At 40.9% G+C, this 19,713-nt stretch overlaps 1 protein-coding gene across 1 annotated transcript in view; it reads left to right on the top strand.

Moving 5' to 3' along the window:
- Positions 1-19,713, top strand: part of plxna3 (plexin A3) — a 292,904-nt gene that overhangs the window by 165,998 nt on the left and 107,193 nt on the right. The window contains exons 6-8 of the mRNA XM_062999232.1: positions 8,230-8,353; positions 9,661-9,817; positions 13,412-13,511. Coding sequence (XP_062855302.1) covers positions 8,230-8,353; positions 9,661-9,817; positions 13,412-13,511 — 381 coding nt within the window. The remainder of the gene's footprint in view (positions 1-8,229; positions 8,354-9,660; positions 9,818-13,411; positions 13,512-19,713) is intronic.

The following is a 19,713-nucleotide window of genomic DNA, read 5'->3' as shown; positions in this document are numbered from 1 at the left end:
CAACAATGCGAAGTTAATGAAGTGCAGTATAGAGTGTACCGCAGTATAGTATGATATGGACAGTGATTACTTTTCATTTTATTACTAATTCTTTGTTGACTGAGACTGAAATACAATGCACATTCAAGCAGCGCACAGTGAAATGCAATACAGCTGTGAGTTGATTGCATTTCAAGCTGATTTGTATTCAATTTTGACACAAATCCAGCATTGTTTTTTTACAATATACACGTCCTTGTATATTGTTTTTCAATAAAGAGGTCAAAACAGTGTAATAGATGTATTGCTTTTCATTTTGTCATCTTTACCGCATGTCAGTATAAAAAAAGCAATGACATTCATGTATTACATTTCACATTTATCTACTGTAGTGAGGGCGGCACGGTGGCTCAGTGGGTAACGCTGTCGCCTCACAGCAAGATGGTCCGATTCCCAGGTGGGGCCATAGCCATGCAAGTGAGGTGAATTGGAGATACTAAATTGTCCATGACTTGTGAACTGATAAATCTTGTGTAACCAGTAACTACCGTTTCTGTCATTAATATAACCAATGACGTTAAAATCCTCATTAATAAATAAATCTACTGTACTGATTGCATTTCGATTTGTCACTGATTCCTCTCAATAGTAGTACTGTATATGTTTTTTTATTGTGTGTTCCACTGCTCTAAGTAATGCTAAAAGTAGTCACCTGCGTTCTCCTTCTGCATTAGCGACTGTAGACGACCACTGCCTCTCTGGAAAAACAGCCGTTTTTCACAAATCACATTAGCGATGGCTCACAGGAAAGAGGATTCAGCGTAATTGGACGAAATCTCATTTAAGTTCCGCACGGAGATGAGGAGTTGATGATTGAACGTAGATGAATGTACTGAGGTGTCCTGACTGCTGCTTTCCTTTAATTAAACACATTCCTTCCTCAGACATATGGATGTAATTGAACGTAAACAAATCCTAAAAGCAGTGTACTAAACCTCAGCCGCTGCAGCAACAACACTTTGATGCGGTTGGGATTGGTGGCAGCGAGAAGGAAACCTGATACACATTAGCACATTTACCTGAGCTTTCTTTGCTTATTTGGATCTTGAGTTCTTGTATTGTCATTATCATCAGCAGACATTAAGGTTTAATTTAATAATTGTGGCTATGTGCTACCACCAGTATGCCTATCTATTATCCATAGCATTTTGAATGCAGTTATTTAGATTTAAATAGCTCAAAATGTGGCCTAATTTCTTTTGCATAATTGTTTTTCTTCTCCCTTTGGCGGCTCTCATATTTAGGGGTCACAACAGCAGCTCATTCTGGTTCACATATCTGATTTAGGACAGTTTTTACACTCTAAGCCCTTCATAATGCAAGCCCTATTGACCAGCACTGAGAGCACACTGACAAGTGCACCTCCCAATGGCTAGGCTGTTTCAGGCATCCTCCCAAAGCTCCCCCAAACCCCGAATGTCAGTGTTAGTGTGCTAGCATACTTAACTGCTGCGCCACTGAGTGCCCTTTGTCTATTTAACACTTAGCAAATGTGCAAAATCGTGATGATGATTTCATGTCAACAATCCTTTCTGTGGGTGCTCAAGTGGCGCAGCGTTAAAACACGCTAGCACACCAGAGCTGACATTTCGAACTCGTCATTTTGAATCTCAGCTTTGCTACTGGCGGACTTGGCGTCTACATGGACAACGATTGGCTGTTGTTCGTACAGGATGGGAGCCGGACGGGGATTCCTCATAACTGAGGCAATTACGACCTCTGCTGACTGATTGATGGCGCCTGCACAGAGTCGAGGGATTAGTCATTGATCAGGTTGTGTGTCTGCCTACACAAAGCTGCTCCACATATGAACGCGCCTCGTGCGGGTGAAAAGATGCAGTCGGCTACTACACACGTGTCGGAAGGGGCGTGTGTCAGTCTCGGCTTTTCTCAACCAGGGTGGAGATCAACATCAGTAGAGAGGAAGCATAATGCAATTGGGAAATTACATTAATTAAACACATTTTTATACACTCAAAAGTATATGGACACTTGACCAGATGGTTGGACATTGTATTCCAAAACTCTGGGCATTAATATGGAGTTAGTCCACCTCTGGGGCTATAACAGTTGCAAATCGTCCCAAAAGTGTATGATGGGGTGAAATTTTTGGCTCTTATTTAAACTATGTCCGCTCATCAAACCTTGCAGTTTGCATGGGACATGGCCATTCTGGAATGGGAAAGGGTCCTCCCCAAACTTGACTTGATGTTTTATATTGCTCAAGTGGTATCAACATAATTCTGCCCATACGACACATATTTGCTTTGCTAATGTCTATGCTTTGCTTAAATTCTTCAGTTCTTCTTTTCTCTCCGGTGAGCAAAGCCTTCTGCTTTTTTCTATTTTATTTATGCATTTTCTCCCCATTTTAGCATAGTAAATTTGTCCTCCGCTGCTGGGGGATCCCTGATTGCAGTTGAGGTGGGTATATCGCTGCTCATACCTCCTCAGACCCGTGCGTAGCCCTTAGCGGAACCCTTTCTCACCTATTCACTCTGCAAGGCGCCTTTCTATCTGCCAGTCAGGGTCCTTACACAGAGTTTGAAGACCCCACCCAGATAGTCCGCTCATCCCACCCTAGCAGAGACGTGTCTGCTGCAGGCACTGCCAATTATGCCCCGCAAGATGGCCCCCAGCCGATCGGTGGCAACCGAGGAGTTCAGAATCTCGGCGCTGGTGTGCTAGCGGAATATTTGAGCAAAACCGTTAACCTCCTTAACCTTAGCAAGCCAAACACACCGAAAGAAAAAGGAAACAAAGACGAAACTAGAAGTGCCTACACTTAAAAACTCGATAGCTTACATTAGAAGGTGGCACAGTGGCAATTCATGGTAGCTTACTACTCCTGAGGTCCAGGGTTACAATCTCACCTGTGCTGTCGGCAGGCCGGGCATCTTTAAAGTGATGAAGGAGGGTTATCCTACCCTTGGTGTTTTCACACATCCTCCTCTGCGTCCACATAATAGTATCCGAGTAGTGTTTTTAGCTGCTTTAGACTTCGACATCTTGGATGTTTTGTCAGATTGCTAATGTCACCAAGCATCTTTAGAGTTTGCTGAGTTTAAAAAGTAAGAAATAAACTGTACATAGACAAACTATCGGAAGCAGAGATGTTTACAAGTCACAAAATACGAGTCCAAGTCAAGTCACGAGTCTTTAGGCTAGAGTCCGAGTCAAGTCGCAAATATTTAGGCTAGAGTCTGAGTCAAGTCACGAGTCTTTAGACTAGAGTCCGAGACAAGTCGCGAATCTTTAGGCTAGAGTCTGAGTCAAGTCACACGTCTTTAGACTAGAGTCCGAGTCAAGTCGCGAATCTTTAGGCTAGAGTCTGAGTCAAGTCACACGTCTTTAGACTAGAGTCCGAGTCAAGTCACGAGTCTTTAGGCTAGAGTCCGAGTCAAGTCACGAGTCTTTAGACTAGAGTCCGAGACAAGTCACGAATCTTTAGGCTAGAGTCCGAGTCAAGTCACAAGTCTTTAGGCTAGAGTCCGAGTCAAGTCACGAGTCTTTAGACTAGAGTCCGAATCAAGTCACACGTCTTTAGACTAGAGTCCGAGTCAAGTCACACGTCTTTAGACTAGAGTCCGAGTCAAGTCACGAGTCTTTAGGCTAGAGTCCGAGTCAAGTCACGAGTCAATATAATATACACAAAACATATATTGGAAAGGTAGCGTAGAAACAAATAATATGTAAGTTCAGATAAAAAAACAACAACAGATTGCCATTTTACTTAGTGCCTTTACTTTTCTAGGTACCAGTTAAAAGCTTAAACTGACGTTTTGTTTTCATTGCAAAACAAAAGCGTGCAATTAATCAGGCACAGTGGCCAAAATCCAAAACACAGCAAAAAATCCATAACCAATGCTTACCTTAACTTCTGTACTTCCAGATGCTATTACATTTTTAAGCGTGTGTACCATTAGAAATATAATCCGTTATTTTGTAAATGAGCTTATAATTAAAAACCTCCAATCTTTTCCCGGTTGTGAAGTAAAACACGAACTCATTAGAAAGCCAATCAAGCGTTTCACTGACAATCATCTGTGTGACGCAAACTGAATAAATGCAAATAACAGCATTTCTCACTAAAAATTAAAATAAGAAGGTCTGATTGGTTTAGAAAGCGGTTCTTCCAACCATTAGCGCCAATTCTGTAGGAGCGTTTAATTCACACCAGCTGTTCCAGTGAAGTGCACTACGTAGGGTATGCCACCATTTTAAGTGAGATTCCAAAGGTAGGGAGCGATGCTTCATCACTACTCTGGAAGCTGTCTGTAACATTTACCCATTGCGTGCGTTGCGGGTTAAAACGGAGCATTATAAGAGAGCAGAAAATGACACGATCAGAATATAAGATAGAATTAATTCTCACAGGTAACTAATGTTAACACATGCTGCTAACACATTTTGAAACGAGTCCGCATCTCTGATCGGGAGCATAATACTTTACTGGCTTGTTCTTTTGAGGCACAGCATAGACTACAGAGAGATGATCACGTGTGTAGAGAAGCACATTTTTCCATTGATTATGGAATCCCCAAAGGGACAAAATATGTAATACACTCGATATGTAAACACATACATCAAAAATTGTCAGCACACTACACCACAGAAAGGTCTGTTACACTAACTTAATTATGATGCCATATGATTGCTAGGACCGCCTCATATTGCATATTACACCTCATATTGCATACGCTACACGGATAAAATATATAAAATCGCTAAACACAAACATTACATTTTGAATTTACAGCAGATGGCATATTTCACAGGAAAAGGCTCATTTCACAGCCCGTGACACAATTTTCACGGCTGTTAATTAAGGAGGGTCTTAGTAATAAGTGACTAGACATAACTACATTAAAGAAATGACGTCAAAGCACATGAAGGCTACTGTGGCTCACACATACTGTGGCAGATCATTTTAATTCCATTAATGAGGTGAACATGTCACAGAACAGTGCATCAAACCCAGTCGTGTATGGGGCTGCACAGTTGCAGGCCAGTCTTGAGTGCCAATGCTAATTCCTGTCCACCACTGAAAGCACCTACAATTGGGCATGGAGCAATGCAAAAAGGTTGGCTGGTCCACCAAGTCTTGTTTCCTCCACAGTCATGTTGATGGCTGGACACAAGCGTATCATTTACCTATGAAGGAGATGGCACCAGGATGCACTGTAGGATGATCTTGTCCTGGGACTAATAGCTCTTTTGTTTACTTCATTGAGCACAAATGCTCCGGTAACCAATTAGATTAAGCCTTATAGTAGAAATGATGTTCTGGCAATGATCTAATGTTCTTATTATTGTCTTGGAAAACTCATGAAAAATTTACAGTGTTTTGCAGACGCTTTTATCCAGAGCAAAAGCGTGCAATTAATCAGGCACAGTGGCCAAAATCCAAAACACAGCAAAAAATCCATAACCAATGCTTACCTTAACTTCTGTACTTCCAGATGCTATTACATTTTTAAGCGTGTGTACCATTAGAAATATAATCCGTTATTTTGTAAATGAGCTTATAATTAAAAACCTCCAATCTTTTCCCGGTTGTGAAGTAAAACACGAACTCATTAGAAAGCCAATCAAGCGTTTCACTGACAATCATCTGTGTGACGCAAACTGAATAAATGCAAATAACAGCATTTCTCACTAAAAATTAAAATAAGAAGGTCTGATTGGTTTAGAAAGCGGTTCTTCCAACCATTAGCGCCAATTCTGTAGGAGCGTTTAATTCACACCAGCTGTTCCAGTGAAGTGCACTACGTAGGGTATGCCACCATTTTAAGTGAGATTCCAAAGGTAGGGAGCGATGCTTCATCACTACTCTGGAAGCTGTCTGTAACATTTACCCATTGCGTGCGTTGCGGGTTAAAACGGAGCATTATAAGAGAGCAGAAAATGACACGATCAGAATATAAGATAGAATTAATTCTCACAGGTAACTAATGTTAACACATGCTGCTAACACATTTTGAAACGAGTCCGCATCTCTGATCGGGAGCATAATACTTTACTGGCTTGTTCTTTTGAGGCACAGCATAGACTACAGAGAGATGATCACGTGTGTAGAGAAGCACATTTTTCCATTGATTATGGAATCCCCAAAGGGACAAAATATGTAATACACTCGATATGTAAACACATACATCAAAAATTGTCAGCACACTACACCACAGAAAGGTCTGTTACACTAACTTAATTATGATGCCATATGATTGCTAGGACCGCCTCATATTGCATATTACACCTCATATTGCATACGCTACACGGATAAAATATATAAAATCGCTAAACACAAACATTACATTTTGAATTTACAGCAGATGGCATATTTCACAGGAAAAGGCTCATTTCACAGCCCGTGACACAATTTTCACGGCTGTTAATTAAGGAGGGTCTTAGTAATAAGTGACTAGACATAACTACATTAAAGAAATGACGTCAAAGCACATGAAGGCTACTGTGGCTCACACATACTGTGGCAGATCATTTTAATTCCATTAATGAGGTGAACATGTCACAGAACAGTGCATCAAACCCAGTCGTGTATGGGGCTGCACAGTTGCAGGCCAGTCTTGAGTGCCAATGCTAATTCCTGTCCACCACTGAAAGCACCTACAATTGGGCATGGAGCAATGCAAAAAGGTTGGCTGGTCCACCAAGTCTTGTTTCCTCCACAGTCATGTTGATGGCTGGACACAAGCGTATCATTTACCTATGAAGGAGATGGCACCAGGATGCACTGTAGGATGATCTTGTCCTGGGACTAATAGCTCTTTTGTTTACTTCATTGAGCACAAATGCTCCGGTAACCAATTAGATTAAGCCTTATAGTAGAAATGATGTTCTGGCAATGATCTAATGTTCTTATTATTGTCTTGGAAAACTCATGAAAAATTTACAGTGTTTTGCAGACGCTTTTATCCAGAGCAAGTGCTTTTGTGAACATTGTTCTTAGGGAACATGTACTCACTCTCTTACAAAGAGAGAACAGCCAAAACCATGTTGTGAGGAATTGCATTGGTAGATATAAGATTGGTGTTTATTTCAGTAGTGAATAAAGAGGTTTTGTTCATTTTTGCCAGCATATAAAAGAATCAAGAGTCAAGAGACATTTTGTCCAACAACCTAGGTGCCAGTAGAGTCAGAATAGGCTGCCTATGTCTTTTAGTTCTACATACATGTAGTCCATCTGTTTCTCTACATACCTTTTTAGCCTGCTTTCACCCTGTTCTTCAATAGTCAGGACCCCCACAGGACCACCACAGAGCAGGTATTATTTAGGTGTAAACATTACATTATTTAGATGTAAAGTCAGAGACGATCGCTCATCTATTGCTGCTGTTTGAGTTGGTCATCTTCTAGACCTTCATCAGTGGTCACAGCACACTGCCCACGGGGCGCTGTTGGCTGGATATTTTTGGTTTGTGGACTATTCTCAGTCCAGCAGTGACAGTGAGGTGTTTAAAAACTCCATCAGCATTGTTGTGTCTGATCCACTCATACCAGCACAACACACACTAACACACCACCACCACGTCAGTGTCACCGCAGTGCTGAGAATGACCCACAACCCAAATAATACCTGCTCTGTGGTGGTCCTGGGAGAGTCCTGACCATTGAAGAACAGCATGAAAGGGGGCTAACAAAGCATGCACAGATGGACTACAGTCAGTAATTGTAGAACTACAAAGTGCTTCTATATGATAAGTGGAGCTGATAAAATGGACAATGTGAGTAGAAACAATGAGGTGGTTTTAATGTTATGGCTCTATTACTATTACTTAATCATATTTCTTCTTCACTGCCATTTGATGGACAGCCTGCTAATGTCTAAGAGCCTCCTCATGCTGTGGGCCCAGTTTCCCAAAAGCATTATAGTGCAGATAGAGTGTTCATTCTTACGCTTGTGCTACAGTTTAATGATTACCTTTGTGCTCTGATGCTTTTGGGAAACTTAGCCCTGGGTGGTTTTCAATAACATTCCGTTGAAGCATCAAACATCCTAATTTTAGTCTCGGGCTAGAACTAACGATGGGAAAATACCTGGCTCTGTTTGAGTATATCATAATAGATGCCAAGCCCTAAATTACAAGTCTGGCAGAAGCGTATAAACACACACTTGTGTTCGATGGCAGGCTGTCGGATCTGGGGTTTAATCCAATGTTATTTTGTGCTCAGGTGTTCCAGAAAGGAAGCGTGTCCGAAATGGGAGGTACCACAGCACTTCAGTACGGAGCTGAAACAATGTGTGGACATCACCGTTACCCCCGCCAACATGTCCGTGACAACAGCATCTACCCAGGTAATACTTTCTGACAGCGCCATTTTCATGACTGGTTCAGATCACACTGTTCTCTTTGTTCTGATCCAGAATCTTTATTTGTGAATGTGGTTCCTTAGTTGAGGGTCAGGGTTGAGGTGGGTCCACTTCCGCTGGAAAACTCTGGGCACAAGGCAGGGCTTCACACTAGCCTTTTATAGCCTGTTTATTTACATTTACATTTTTGGCATTTAGCAGATGCCTTTATCCAAAGCGACTCACATTACAGTATACAGTCTAAGCAATTGAGGGTTAAGGGTCATGCTCAATGGTCCAACAGCAGCAATCTGGCAGTGGTGAACCAGCAACCTTCTGTTTACTAGTCCAGTACCTTAACCACTAGGCTATGGCTTTCGGCTTTTCTTTTTCTCAAATGTGTGTGATGCCTTATATTTTAGGCGAATGTTGGCTTCTGAAAGGTGGGTTTTAGACAGACTTTGGGCTGGATATCAAGACTTACATAGGTCAAGTCCACTTAAACTGACCTGCTACAATTCAGCATCTGGACTTTCTAATGTCTAGACGTTATGGAATGTCATAAAGACAGGAGTGCTTGGGATGCAGGGTTCAAAGCCTCAATGGTGCTATTGGCTGGACATGATTGGCTATGTATGTGGGTTAGGGGTTCTTGGGGCCCCGCAGTGGATAGGTGTCCTGTCTGGGATGTGCTACTTCATAGTGCCCAGTGATTCCAGAGAAACCGGACCCACCCTGACTCTGACCAGGATCTCTTGGTAGTAATACATACAAATTAAATGAAGTGAAATAAAGACTAGGAATAATTTAAAGTTATGTTTATTATTTTTCATAGAGCCTGGTGTTTTGTAATGAAGGTTCAGAGGTAAAGATGTTCATGTATTCAGCATCGTATTATCCTATATCGAATGTGTTTAATGATTCACTGGCACCTAAAATAATCGCATTATAGTTTTATTTTGTAACTTTGGGGGGGTTTTTTTTGGTAACTTTATTATATAAGCATGTTTTGCAGTGAGCCAGTCTAGAGGCTGGAATTATTTCTATCGAATGTTCTTCTGTGCTGTGACTGTGGCTATTATTAGATGCAGTGCACGCAGCGCAGATATTACTCTGATATTGCCTGTGCAAATGAAACTATCAGATGAAATTGTAAAGACGCACGTTGCCGAGGCTGCAGCGAAACATTTTAATGAAAAGTGATTCAGTCGAGGACTGTTTTTACTTACTGGGAATCAGACTGCACCATCTCACTGTTAACTGTGCTCTGTGTGTGTGTGTGTGTGTGTGTGTGTGTGTGCGCTGCACTCCAGCTGAGCGTGAAGGTGGCGAATGTGCCGAACTTATCTGCAGGTGTGACGTGTGTGTTTGAGGATCTCAGCGAGAGTGCCGGTGAGGTGCTGCCTAAAGGACAAATCCTGTGCATGTCCCCGTCTCTACGTGACGTCCCCACGCTTACTCTCGGATACGGTGAGACTCGAACACTCTCTTTAACATGCAAAAATGTTTCTTAGTAATTGTAACATGCTGAGGATTCAGGTTTAATTCAGGTTAAATGCTTTTTCTCCCATATTTATTTTTAGTCATGGTCATCCCATAATATACAGTACATTTATAGTGCCGTGAAGTATCTGGGGTTTGAATCTCAGCATTGTTATTGCCTGGTTGGGATTGGCTAGCGTTTGGGATGGCTGAACAGCCTAGCAATTGGGAAGTGCATGTGTCAATGTGCTCTTAGTGCCCGTCCCAAGCCCAGATAAAAATAAGGGTTGCATCAGGCAGGGCATCTGGCATAAAACTATGCCAAATCAGGTTTGCAGACTAGAATAATTCACTGTAGCGGCCCCTAAAGCTAAAAGAGTAAGAAATAGTGCAATTCAGTATTGTACCTATGGGTCTGTGGTGCTATTATATTACTAATATACACTTTTTGACCAACAGTATGTGGACACCTGTACATTAACTTTATTTACCATTCCAAAATAATAAGCATTTGACTTTATCAGACTGGACTGAATAACTGAAAAAGACCTGAATAATACACAGTTGAGTCACATTATTATGACCACCAGCTTATATCCAGAGTAACCGCCGTGTGCAACACAGACAGCAGCTAGACGAGCTGGGAGTGACTCAATAAGGTCCTGGTAGTTTGTCACAGGAATCTGGAGTCATGCTGACTGCAGTGCATCCCACAGCTGCTGGAGGGTGTGTGGGAGAGAATTCACAGACCGAACATGATGATCGAGGTGGTCCCACTGATTCTCAACTGAGTTCAAGTATGGAGAATTAGGGGGCCAGGGTAGTACTCGGAAGTCTTGTTCATGCTCTTCCAACCAATGTCAAACATTTCTAGCCAAGTGACATGTCGAATTGTACTGCTGGAAGATCCCATTTGCCTCAGGGAAAACAATTTTACCCATGACAGCAAGAAGGGATACGTGTACAGACAGCCTATCGCACACCTTATATACCCACCAAAAGCAGCTCACGAAACATGACTTCCTTTATGAGCTACATGCTGCCGTCGTCGAAAGTACGAAGTAGTTATAATTTAGTTTAGATTATTTTTGTTTATGTATGATTTGTTTAAATTCTGTTCATTCAAATTATTCTTCAGGCCACCCAACAAGGATGGGTCCCTGCTAAGTCTGGTTCCTCTCAAGGTTTCTTACTGTAATTTTAAGGGAGTTTTTCATTGCCACTGTCACCCTCGACTTACTCAACAGGGGTTTTTGGTCTGTCGGTCCTGGATGCTGTAAAGTTGCTTTAAGACAGTGTCTGTTATAAGAAGTGCCATACAAATAAATCTGGCTTGACTTGACTTGATTTGTAGAAACATACCTTTCCCCATTGCTTCTATAACAGCCTACACCTATTTGAAAAGGCTTGCCACAAGATTTGTGAGTGTCTGTGAAAGTCAGACACTGAGCTGAGTTAAGGATGGAGGCTTGGTTTTGCAGTCAACTTCTATTGAATCAGTAAGCCATGTAATTATTACCCTAGCGTTGTGCACACAGGCTTTTTTATGCTGGAATTGATAAAGGCCTTCCCTAAATTGTTGCTACGAAGTTTGAAGGATGTGACTTATTTTACAGAATTGATTTTATGTACCTTTTAGCAAACATGTAAACATCATAATTAACAGGGTGTCCAAATACTTTTGGCCATATAATGACTACAGGGTTGACTAGTACATTGTTTGCTGCAGATCTTTCCATTAAACTTAAAAATTTGTTGGCTTGTTATCACATCGTCTGCTCTAGGTATGAAAGTACACAGTGCACAGCAACAGATAGAATCCATTCCATAATTTAGCACCTCCAAAATGCTCGTATATTATGTGTGTAGTTGATAAAGTGGTCAATAAATATAGGTGCAAGGTTAATGTACCTAATAAACTGACGACTCTGTAAAGAATCCTACTGTTCCATGTTCATTATCATCGAGCTGAGTCTAGCCAAGGCTGTTTTTTTTTACCCAGAAATAGCAGTGGTAATGAAGCAGAGCAAACATCTCATCACCTGAATGCTGCTTATTATATGAGATATTTACGGATGGGCCTTGTTTGCAGTTTTTGATTAGACTGTGGAGCAGAATCACTAACGTAAAAACCTACAGTGGTAAATTGCTCCGGAGTTTACTCTGGATAGTTGCACCAGTCACCAAACATGCAATCTTTAAACCCTGCTAATTGAAGTCTACATTTTGTTGTTTGTGTTAAAGGTGCAGTAAGTCATCTCGGGTACTATTCTTGTATTAGGGACCTTTTTGGTACAAACCTCATTTTCTGACAAGCTCGTACATTTTGTAAAATGCAATAAAAATCTTTGATTTGTTTATGTTATTTAAATAAGAGTATAAAATGACAGAATATCAATAAACTGTTTTGAAACATTCCACTATAAGCAGGAGAATTGATAACAGGTGAGTGTATCATGAATTAGCATGACAGGATGATTCACCAATGGTTTATTCAAGCAAATCTGCCAGACAAATGAAATATTAGATCACAATTTTAAAAATGATCTTTTTATCCGTCTAGATGGATGTTTCTTATTGTTATTCACTGATAATATTCAGTAGTTCACTATATATGTAATAATTAAATAAGTACATTTTGTCTAGTCTAGCCACCAGAAGGTGCACTCATCAGCAAGCTCTCGGATTTGGTCCCAGGCACAAATAAAATAAGGAGGGTTGCATCAAGAAGGGCAACTGGCTTGAACCTCAGCTCTGCCATCCGGCTGGGTCGGCCACATGAACAACGATTGACTGTTGTTCAGGGATGGGATGAGCCAGACCAGTGTTTCTCATAACTGGTGCAATTACGACCTCTACTGGCTGATTGATGGCGCCTGCGCAGAGTTGAGGAATAATGCTGATCAGGGTGTGGCTCTCCATGCACAAGGCTGATCCGCAAATGAACTCGCCTCGTGCAGGTGAAAAGAGGCAGTCGGTACTGCTCACGTGTCGGAGGCGGCATGTGTCAGTTGCGAAGTTCTTCAGTCAGCAGTGAGAGTTGTATTGGTAGAGGTGAAGCGTAACACAATCAGGGTAATTGGATACGACTAGATTAGGGGAGAAAATTGGGGGGAAAAAATTATTAGTTGAGGAAATACTAAAGAAAAAATGACTTCTAGTTTTAGATGAAAATGTTAATGGGCAGAGATTAAAAACTCCAGCCAAGGTTTCATTTATTTTATAGCCACTCTAAGAACACAAATGTACTAGCGGTGAACTTTAAGCCTAATACCTCCATTAAAGACAATTATTGAATGTCTGAATGGAAATATTATGCCAATTACGGCACACACACAAGTATAATTGGTTGACCATAAATGCGGTCATTAGTGGAAGCAAAGGGTGGCAGTGTTTGGGAATGGAAATGCTTTTCATTCACAGATGTACAAACTAGATAAATGTCTTAAATAGGTCTTGAGTGAGGTTGCAGGTAGAGGATAACTGCGTTTCCTCTGTTTGAAGTCTGGACTGGTCTTTTTTTTACACTAATTCATTACCTTGACCTGCTGTTCTTTTGTTTTTTGGGCTTTTTTTATGCAGGAGATAAACGAGTGGTCAAGCTCTCACTTAAATCTAAGGAGACCGGGCTGAAATTTATTACCACCGATTTTATCTTCTACAACTGCAGCGTCCTGCAATCGTAAGTACTGTAACGCATTTATTGTCCCATACATGACAGCATTTGTATCTGGGGGGTCGTGGTTGGTTTCCTCAATGAAGCCTGTTTTATGTATCTTAAGCTAGAGTGTATGTTTAGCAGTGGCAGGAGACAATGAGGCAAAATAATATAGACACGACATTAAAATAAACTGACAATCACAGTTTTAAACACAGATGCTTGAATGATTTTTATTACAGTAAGCATTAATAAAACAGCATGTATGAGCTATTAAAGAGCCTTAATAATTCACGATTCATGTAAGATTTCAAAGCAACACAAGGCACAAAGTTCCAATAAGACCAAACAATGCCGAATTGCATGTGTATCAGTCAACAAAAACTGGAAAATTATTGCTTTTTTAGGTCATGGCAGTGCCCAACATGAGCAAACAACATCAGCAAAAAGCAAACAGTGCCTAGAAGTCAGTGCTTACTTAAAATAATAGATACCACCTTAAAATATTGCATTTCCAAGACACATATCCAGAACCCTGAGGAATTAAAGAAATATTGAACTACATGTACTACTTTTGGTTGGATTGCCAACCTGAGAAAGACAAATATTGCCCTAAACATGCAATGTCTGCTGCCAACGGGATCCAATGCTTGCTCTGCATGGTCACATAATAGCCAGCAAATAAGATGCAACTTTATTGGAGCAGGTGCACCCAGTATTACAAACATGTCTAGTGATGTTCCCATAATTAACAGTAATAATGTCCTACTGCTTAAAAACACATACTCCAGAGGGGTTAATTAACAACAGGATGTTGTTTGTAAGAGGTTACAACAAGTTCCTTCTACGTTCTTTCTAATTACCAGACGTAAACGTAACTTTCAAAGCTGTGAAGATCTTCAACTCTTAAACTCTTATTCCACAAAGAACCTTTAGGACCTTTAAATGGCCTGAGTGATTGCAATCAAGAGGTTTAATTAGCCAAAGCCACCATGAATATTATTTTAACTGCATTATTATTGCTAGAAATATATAAGTAATAATTCAAGAGAAGAAGAAAATTTGTCTTGGTATTTAATTTAATAGAATTGCTTAATATTGAAATTCCAACATTAACTGGATATTTTAAGCTCAGGAGTTTTAAAAATGTGCGTAAAACAAGAAGGTCATGAGCTTATGACTGTATGTTAAAAAACAGTCATACCAGTATCCACATGCTGAAAATATAAGCACAATATGTGCCTAGTCTAAGCGTTTAAAAAATGATAAAAGTAACTATTAGGGTTAGGGTTAGGGGTAGGGGTAGGGTAAATGTAATGGCAAGCCTTTATGTTTGGTAAACCTAATGCTGTCAACTCCCCACCTTGTAAAACTGAACGGCTAATTTAATTTACACCAGAAGCTAGTGTTGCAATATTGTTTACTGTCGCAAACACCAAATTCACATATAAAACCAGCTGTGATCGGGTCATCAAATTTTTACATATAAAACCAGCTGTGATCAATGCATCAGATTTTTGGACTAACCCAAGATCTCCAACTCTTTTATTCCTTAAAGAACCTTTAGGACCTTTAAATGGCCTGAGTGATGGCAATTGGGGCATTTAATTAGTCAAAGCCACCATGAGTACTATTTTAGATATGTTATTATTGCTAGAAATGTAAAAGTAAAAATGCAGCAGTTCAAGAGAAGAAGAAAATTTGTCTTTGTGTTTAAAATAATTGCTTTAAATTGAACTTACAACTTTAACTGGATGTTTTAAGAGCTCAGAAGTTTTAAAAATGTGTATAGAACAAGGAGATTAGCTTATGACTATATGTTAAAAACAGTTATACCAGTATCCACATGCTGAAATTATAAGCAAAATATGTGCCTAGTCTATGCGTTTAAAAAAATGATAGAAGTAGCTATTAGGGTTTAACTATTAGAGTTAGAGGTTAGGGTTAGGTTTAGGGTTAGGGTTAGGGTAAACCTAATGGCAAACCTTTAGGTTGGTAAAAGTTACTGTTGCAGAATTGTTTATTGTTACGAATACCAAATTCACATATAAAACCAGTTGTGACGGGGTCATCAGATTTTTTTGGACTCTACTGTATGAATGCATTAGTTTAAAATAACAATTTGAACCTTTTTAACCTGACACACAAGCACCATCTAATCTGTTTACTGACGGCTCTCTGTGGGCTTTGAGTCATGCTTTATTCAAATGTAAATACAGACAGGACTACAGTAGCGTCGGTGTAATGCACTCCGTTAGGGGTGGATATCAAAAACCACTTAACTGGTAAATTACACCCTGGAAGCGCTCTCACCCCGCTCAGGAAACCCGGTCTCTCCACAGCCAGTGTCAATGCCATCCTTCCTCACTGCGGAATGTCCTCTTATGAGAGTAATTGGCTGGGAGGTGTGAGAGGAGACAAGTTAAATTGGAGTGTGCTCCAGTCTCATGCTGCTCTCCCCAGTATCAGTGCCCGGCCCGAGCAGGTCGATGAGAACGTTAAGTTGTGACTGGATAGCTCTGTGTGGAGAGAAGAAAGCCTAAGGTGCAGGACATAAACTGTGTGATCTTCATGCCTTACTAATATAAAGGAGAAATAACCTGTTACCTGAAGCTCAATAGCACGCTTGTCTATGACTCAGCCAATCAGAGGACGTTTTAAGTAACTCAGCAATCATTCTGGTTTAGAGTCCATTTCATGATTGAGTGGTGGGGTTTTATTGCACTGTGTAAACCAAAGTAACCATGTAAACAACAGGTTTGCACAAAGATAATCAAGTGCCATTAATATCCAGCAACAATATTAGATTCATTAATAATTATTAAACATTATATTTACTTTTTTCCTCATTCTGTAAAGATTTCTTGCACAGTTAACATAGTGTTAGTAATGCATGGTCAGCAGATGTGTGAAAGCAAACCAGCCGGAATAATGGCCTGCCCAAATTCCCCAAAAAATAAGTACTTGAGTATTTCAAGCAAGCAAGATGCCTCCCAAAATGCCCAGTTTGCAACAGCTGTAATTTGACAACCCCAGTTAGGCAGCACTTAATGGGTGTGTTTGAAAACCTAGTGAGCTTTCTACATAGACAGCATTTTACATGAATTCCAGTGTGGTACTGTGATAGGATGCCACCTGTGCAACAAGTCGAGTCATGAAATTTCCTCGCTACTAAATATTCCACAGTCAACCATCAGTGGTATTATAACAAAGTTGAAGTGATTGGGAACGACAGCAACTCAGCCACGAAGTGGTAGGCCATGTAAAATGACAGCATAATGCGCATAAGGAGCATAATGCGCAGAGGTTGCCAACTTTCTGCAGAGTCAATCGCTACAGACCTCTAAACTTCATGTGGCCTTCAGATTAGCTCAAGAACAGTGCGTATAGAGCTTCATGGAATGTGTTTCCATGGCCGAGCAGCTGGATCCAAGCCTTACATCACCAAGCACAATGCACAGCGTCGGATGCAGTGGTGTAAAGCACGCCACCATTGGACTCTAGAGCAGTGGAGACGTGTTCTTTGGAGTGACAAAGCATGCTTCTCCGTCTGCCAATTCCATGGACGAGTCTGGGTTTGGCGGTTGCCAGGAGAACGGTACTTGTCTGACTGCAAGTGTAAAGTTTGGTGGAGGGGGGATTATGGTGTGGGGTTGTTTTTCAGGAGTTGGGCCCCTTAGTTCCAGTGAAAGGAACTGTTAATGCCTCAGCATATCAAGAGATTTTGGACAATTTTATGCTCCCAACTTTGTGGGAACAGTTTGGGGATGGCCCCTTCCTGTTCCAACATGACTGTGCACCAGTGCACAAAGCAAGGTCCATAAAGACATGGATGAGCGAGTTTGGTGTGGAAGAACTTGACTGGCCTGCACAGAGTCCCGACCTCAACCCGATAGAACACCTTTGGGATGAATTAGAGCGGAGACACAAATGTGCTTCTGGAAGAATGGTAAAAAATTCCTATAAACACACCCCTAAACCTTGTGGAAAGCCTTCCCAGAGTTGAAGCTGTTATAGCTGCAAAGGGTGGGCCAACATCATTAAACCTTATGGATTAAGAATGAGATGTCACTCAAGTTCATATGCGTGTGAAGTCAGACGAGCGAATACTTTTAGCAATATAGTGTATAAGTCGATGACTTATTAGAATCCATAGCAGCTGTCTATGTAGGCAGCAAGGCAGCTCACTAGGTTTTCGAACACACCCATAAAGTCAGGCGTGTAGCTTTAAACTTGAGGTCTGGATGTTGAACAGACCTCGAACAGCACTTCAGGCCACATACGAAAACAATGTGTGCTGCCTGCGTTAGCATGAAGCTGGGCAGCATTTATTGTAATGTATCACAATGTTCATATCATATTGTCATTGCCCGACTCTAATGATTAAGTGGGATTTTAATCTGGACCCTCTTCTGCTGGATCTGTGCGTTTGTTAGTTTGGACAGATGATTGAGTCTGGCTGCTCTGTGATTCAATGCAGTGGGTGGAAAAGCAGCTGCTAATCCCTGAGGCCAAAACCTCCCGATTATTTCGTTGTGCTGTTCTGCCATTCAGCAGCCCCGAGAACATCACTTAACACAGCGAACAAGCACAATCGCACATTCTGAGTGGCTGAGTCGGCTTTCTTTTTTCTATTTTTTCCTCCCTCTTGATCCTATTTAAAGAGCTTGGTTGGTGATTAGCATCCAAACAGCAGCAGGATGAGGCGTCGCTTATCAAAAGAGTGCAGAGAAGGAAGAAATACTGATGACTGAGGGATGATGTGATGGAAAACAATTTGCTGCTGAATAAATGCATCCAGGTTGGATTCTAGAGAACGCAATGAACTCATCCTAGGTGGAAATAAACGTGCGCTGGCCTAATCAATTCTCCGGTGTCCATGTGTCAGAGAGTGGGCTCCTGTCCGTCAGGTGATACATATAGATATCTCGACTAGTTCACACAAGCGTGTTCGTGTAGACGCACAGTCACATGACAATCAATTTTCCAGTCTGCATGCGTGCTCGCGACCTCACGCCGATCCAAGGAGCTGGGATCGTCTGTTGCCATGGCAACCCAACACCGGAATGAAGCCCTTCTACCTTTTGCCTGCGCTGATTCTGTTGCAGATTTCCTTCTCACACCTAAGCCCTGTGGGTAAGTTTAACCCGGGCTTCCATCTTTATTTACAAGGATCCTTGAACCACCAGCATCTCTGTTTCACATCCTGTAATGACCACCTCTGATATGAGTGACCAATTCGGCAAAGATCGATGAAGTTTTTGGGCAAAAGCATGAGCAAACTACAGTGTACTGTTTTATGTAGAGCACCGTTATGAAATCTCTTATATAAAACCTTTAAAATGCTTTTTTTCCTTTCTGTTTTTAGCCTCCCTAGTGTCTGATTGTGAGGATGGCTTCTTAGATTTGGCTCCCAGCATGCATTCATTAACCAGCTTGTACTTTGGTACACAATTCTCGAACGAGATTTGAAAGCAGTTGGGAAAAAAAAACAGAAGGATAAACATGTGCACTTGCAATAATTCCTCATTAGGACTTTTACAGGCCAATATATTAAATGATCAGTAATATACAACTTAAAATATGATGCAGTCTTTCTTACAGTGCAGATAGAATAACTCCAGGATATTTCATGTTTTGTCTGGTCAACTTGATCAAATTCATTTCTGCATTTTAGGACTACAACATATTTCAAAAGTTGGGACTATAAAGCATTTACCACTTTATTTTGTTGCCATTCCTTTTCACCACACTTAAAAGACATTTTAAGTGCTTTTGTAATGTGTGCAGCATGTGGTTTTGCATTGTCTGGTTGCATGGACGTCCCTGATATTAGATTAAAGGCAGCATATGTTGCTCCAAGATCTTGATGTACTTTTCTGCATTTCCATCACAGAAGTGTAAATTACCTTTACCAAGAGCACTGACACAGCCCCATACCATGACAGACCCTGGCTTTTGGTCTTGTTGCTGATAAATGGTCGGGGTGGTCCTTTTAGTTTTTGGTTCAGAGCTCACGACATAGATTTACACAATACACATTTTCACTTTGTGATGGTCCATCCCAAATTCATTAGAGCCCAATGAACTTGATGTTGCTTTAGGACATGGTCAACATAAGACATTTTTTGCACAATAAAGTTTTAAGTTTAGGATTCTGTCTGTCCCAGTGGAGGAAGTGAATCCCCTTTTCAGTGATTGTTAGTTTCAGTAATGGTAGTGGGGA

Source organism: Trichomycterus rosablanca, chromosome 7 (genome assembly GCF_030014385.1).
Source record: "Trichomycterus rosablanca isolate fTriRos1 chromosome 7, fTriRos1.hap1, whole genome shotgun sequence".
Taxonomy (NCBI): domain Eukaryota; kingdom Metazoa; phylum Chordata; class Actinopteri; order Siluriformes; family Trichomycteridae; genus Trichomycterus; species Trichomycterus rosablanca.
The sequence above is the reverse complement of the archived record's forward strand: the minus strand, read 5'-3'. Positions and strand labels throughout refer to the sequence as shown.